Raw genomic sequence first — 4280 nt, 5'->3', positions numbered from 1 at the left:
CACATATGATATACATACATACAGGCACCAAAGACACATATGATATACATACATACAGGCACCAAAGATACATATGATACACATACATACAGGCAAAATATGCATACTTAAAAGTAGCAGGGGCTGGAGAGATGGCTCAGCAGTAAAGAGGACTATTTACTCTTCCAGAGTTCCTGAGTTTGATTCCCAGAAAGCACATGGTGGCTCATAACACCTAAACTGGGATCTGATGCCCTCTTCTGGCACACAGACATACATGCAGATAGAACACCATGCATAAAATAAATAAAAATAGCAATTAAAAGCTGGGCAATAGTAGTGCACACCTTTAATCCCAGCACTTGAGAGGCAGTAGATGGATCTGAGTTTGAGGCCAGCCTGGTCTATAGACAGAGTGAGTTCCAGGACAGCCAGAGTTACACAGAAAAACCCTGCCTCAAAAAAAAAAAAAAAAAAAAATGTATTTAAAAACTACTGTCCACTGGCTTGGAGTGGGACTCTGAAGCAGAGCACTTGCCTGGTACTGCTCCCTGTACTAAGAGAAAAAACAGCAAACACTAAACCTTTCCATCGGTAAGAGCTCTTTAAAATGCCATTCAGCTTGAAGGGAACACAGCAAAGTGGGGAGCCAGGCCCCAGACATGGTGGGTTCTGCCATTCCCATCAATTCTTTTTGCCAGGTGGGCCTGGGTCTGGGCTACTTGGAGCTTCCACAGATCAACTACAAGCTCTCAGTGGAACACAAAAAACGGCCCAAGGTGGAGCTGATGCCAGGAATGAGGCTGGTGAGATGAGGGAGGTTGGGCATGGGTCCTGTGTAATTCTGTGCTGGCCCAGTGCTGACCTCCAGCTGTTTGTCCTACAGCTGCAGAGCTTGCTGGACACACGATGCGTGTACATCCTGGACTGCTGGTCTGATGTATTCATATGGCTTGGCCGCAAGTCCCCACGCCTAGTGCGTGCAGCTGCACTCAAACTGGGCCAGGAGCTGTGTGGGATGCTACACCGGCCACGACATACAGTGGTCAGCCGCAGCCTGGAGGGCACTGAGGCGCAGGTATGACCCCACATCCAAAGGCTTGCTCATTATGCCCTCCACTGCTGGCCAGCTACTACAGAGGCAGCCAAATCCAGTTATCTTTGCAGAACCATCCAGTCTGTAGCCTGTCCCAACTCCTGTTGGCTAAGCTACACCTCCACAAGCCCTAGCTCCAGCTCCTGTTAGATGCCACCCCGACTGCTAACCAGCTTTTCCAAGCCTTGCTTGATCCCTCCAGCCTCTGACCTTACTTGTGCTGCATCTCTCCAGTTATGGCATTATACTGTTCAACACAGGTGTTCAAGGCCAAGTTCAAAAACTGGGACGATGTGTTGACAGTGGACTACACACGAAATGCAGAGGCTGTGCTGCAGGGCCCGGGGCTCTCTGGGAAGGTGAAGCGTGACACTGAGAAGAAAGACCAGATGAAGGCTGACCTCACTGCACTCTTCCTACCTCGGCAACCCCCAATGCCACTGGCTGAGGTAGGGGAGGCCTATTTGAGAGGGGAGGTGTGTGAGAGGGAAGGGCTCCGCACAGCATGGTGCTCAGATCTACTTGGGGATGGGTAACAGGCAGAGCAGCTGATGGAGGAGTGGAATGAGGACCTAGACGGCATGGAAGGCTTCGTGCTGGAGGGCCGGAAGTTCACTCGACTGCCAGAGGAGGAGTTTGGCCACTTCTACACACAGGACTGCTATGTCTTTCTCTGCAGGTGCCAGAACAAAACCTCAACCTCTTGTTCTTTTCCCTGTGCAACCCTTGCTCACCACTGTTTGAATCACAGGTACTGGGTACCCGTGGAATACGAGGAGGAAGAGAAGACAGAAGACAAGGAGGAGGCCTCGGCAGAGGGCAAAGAAGGGGAGGAAGCATCAGCTGAGGCAGAGGAGAGGCAGCCAGAGGAGGATTTTCAGTGCATCGTTTACTTCTGGCAGGGCCGGGAGGCCTCCAACATGGGCTGGCTTACCTTCACATTCAGTCTTCAGAAGAAGTTTGAGAGCCTCTTCCCTGGCAAGCTGGAGGTGTGCATTCACAAGCCCTCAACTGTTCCCCACAGCTATGGTTGGGATGGTGGTATGATCAAACCAGAACTGAGGAGGCTTGACCCTTGAAGGGAAGCCAAGGGCTAGGGAACTACCCAGCACTTCTCATCTCCAGGTAGTACGTATGACACAGCAGCAGGAGAACCCCAAGTTCCTATCCCATTTCAAAAGAAAGTTCATCATCCACCGGGGCAAGAGGAAAGCCACCCAGAGTACTCTACAGCCAACCCTCTATCAGATCCGCACCAATGGCAGTGCCCTCTGCACCCGGTGGGTACCTGGCTTGGGGAGGGGACAGGATTCCATGGTAGAGGTAACACTGCTGACCACCCCCTCCTTCCCCAGGTGCATCCAGATTAACACTGACTCCAGCCTTCTCAACTCTGAGTTCTGCTTCATCCTCAAGGTGAGAGGCTGTGGGCAGGACAGCAGAGCAGGGTGGTAGGCAAGAATCAAGTTGACCCAAGCCCCTGTGCATGCCTAGGTCCCCTTTGAAAGCGAGGACAACCAAGGCATTGTGTATGCCTGGGTGGGCCGGGCATCAGACCCTGATGAAGCCAAGCTGGCAGAAGACATCCTGAACACCATGTTTGACGCCTCCTACAGCAAACAGGTAACAGAGGTGGGGGTGGGCAGGAAGGTGAGAACAGATGAGAGCCCTGGCTAACCAGCCCTTCACAGGTCATCAATGAAGGTGAGGAGCCAGAGAACTTCTTCTGGGTAGGCATTGGTGCACAGAAACCCTATGACGATGATGCAGAGTACATGAAGTACACAAGGCTCTTCAGGTGAGTGCCCCCATCCCTCCTCTAGCTCCTGGGTAGGCAATGGGACACACAAGGCCTATGACAACAGAGTACATGAAGCACATGGGGCTTTGGAGGTGAATCCGTCTAACCTTGCCCTTCACTTTGCTGTTGCCCGTCAGGTGCTCCAATGAGAAGGGTTACTTTGCAGTGACTGAGAAATGCTCTGACTTTTGCCAAGATGACCTGGCAGACGATGACATCATGCTGCTGGACAATGGCCAGGAAGTGAGACACTCCCCCACCTCAGATCCTGCCTGCTAGATTAATATGAGACGTAGATGGGAATACTGGGGCTGGGGTAGCCTTTCCACCAGCCACATACAAAGATCCTGAGCTCAGTTCTTAGCACTATAAACACCAAAAAAGGCCAAGAAACCCATTTGACTATTTCATCCTCTGTATCCTCAGGTCTACATGTGGGTTGGGACCCAGACAAGCCAAGTGGAGATCAAACTGAGTCTGAAAGCTTGCCAGGTAAGAATGGGGATTACTGAAGCCAGCCTGACGGTTTCAGGAACCACCTGTCCCTCCATCATCCTGGACACACATCTGGGAAGGGGGCACTATGGTCAGTTCAGCAGACCTTAGAGGATTACCCAGGCCCACTGTTTTCCTTACCAGGTATACATCCAGCACACACGGTCTAAAGAACATGAGCGGCCACGTCGCCTGCGCCTGGTCCGCAAAGGTAATGAGCAGCGCGCCTTCACCCGCTGCTTCCACGCCTGGAGCACGTTCCGCCAAGCCCCAGCCTAGGCAGTACCTAAGACCTCAGACTCCAGTGAGGAAGAAGAGGCCTCCTAGTGCCTGCTTCAGGACCCACATCCTGTAAGACGCACACAGCCCAAAACCCCACGAGTGTGTCCACGTGTGTGCACATACAATTTAAAAGATATTAAATGCTTTTATTTTCAATATTAAAAAAATCAGTACTTTTAATATTAAAACAACTAGTTTTTTAAAAAAGACAGAAAAGCCAAAGGTGGCATCTACAGGGAAGCCCATCCTCACTGCACACACACACACACACACACACACACACACACGTGCGCACATACACACACACACACTTCTGACCGACTTCAGTCCTGATGCCCAGCAGTTCCCAGTCACATGAGCATACATACAGGCCAGGAGCAAGTACCAAAACTGCTTTAGAAATGACTGGCCAGTGCAGTCCAGGCATTAGAAAAATACTCTGCTTGAGGAGAAAGGAAGTACAGTATGGAGTGCAAGAGGATGCTTGCACACCCCTCCAGCTGACCTTAAAGCTGGGGATGTGTCAGGGCCCAGCATCAGTTAAGACAGGTCAGTGTGGGCTGGGCGGTGGTAGCGCATGCCTTTAATCCCAGCACTTGGGAGGCAGAGGCAGGCGGATTTCTGAGT

At 51.5% G+C, this 4280-nt stretch overlaps 2 protein-coding genes across 3 annotated transcripts in view; one reads left to right on the top strand and one right to left on the bottom strand.

Annotated features, from left to right (window-relative positions):
- Positions 1–3208, bottom strand: part of Mief2 (mitochondrial elongation factor 2) — a 19331-nt gene extending 16123 nt beyond the window's left edge. Inside the window, exon 1 of the mRNA XM_031350908.1 lies at positions 2984–3208. The gene's annotated coding sequence lies outside the window, so the exon portion shown is untranslated. The remainder of the gene's footprint in view (positions 1–2983) is intronic.
- Positions 1–3820, top strand: part of Flii (FLII actin remodeling protein) — a 14081-nt gene extending 10261 nt beyond the window's left edge. For both annotated transcript variants that reach the window (XM_031350903.1, XM_031350904.1), the window contains exons 19-30: positions 681–785; positions 866–1057; positions 1336–1524; positions 1615–1754; positions 1827–2064; positions 2201–2355; positions 2431–2491; positions 2570–2698; positions 2767–2873; positions 3014–3119; positions 3303–3368; positions 3516–3820. In XM_031350903.1, the coding sequence (XP_031206763.1) occupies positions 681–785; positions 866–1057; positions 1336–1524; positions 1615–1754; positions 1827–2064; positions 2201–2355; positions 2431–2491; positions 2570–2698; positions 2767–2873; positions 3014–3119; positions 3303–3368; positions 3516–3650 (1623 nt within the window). In that variant the 3' untranslated portion in view covers positions 3651–3820. The remainder of the gene's footprint in view (positions 1–680; positions 786–865; positions 1058–1335; positions 1525–1614; positions 1755–1826; positions 2065–2200; positions 2356–2430; positions 2492–2569; positions 2699–2766; positions 2874–3013; positions 3120–3302; positions 3369–3515) is intronic.
- The last annotated feature ends 460 nt before the right edge of the window (positions 3821–4280 follow it).

This window comes from Mastomys coucha, unplaced genomic scaffold (genome assembly GCF_008632895.1).
Source record: "Mastomys coucha isolate ucsf_1 unplaced genomic scaffold, UCSF_Mcou_1 pScaffold5, whole genome shotgun sequence".
NCBI lineage: Eukaryota > Metazoa > Chordata > Mammalia > Rodentia > Muridae > Mastomys > Mastomys coucha.
This window is presented reverse-complemented; position numbering and strand designations above follow the sequence as displayed.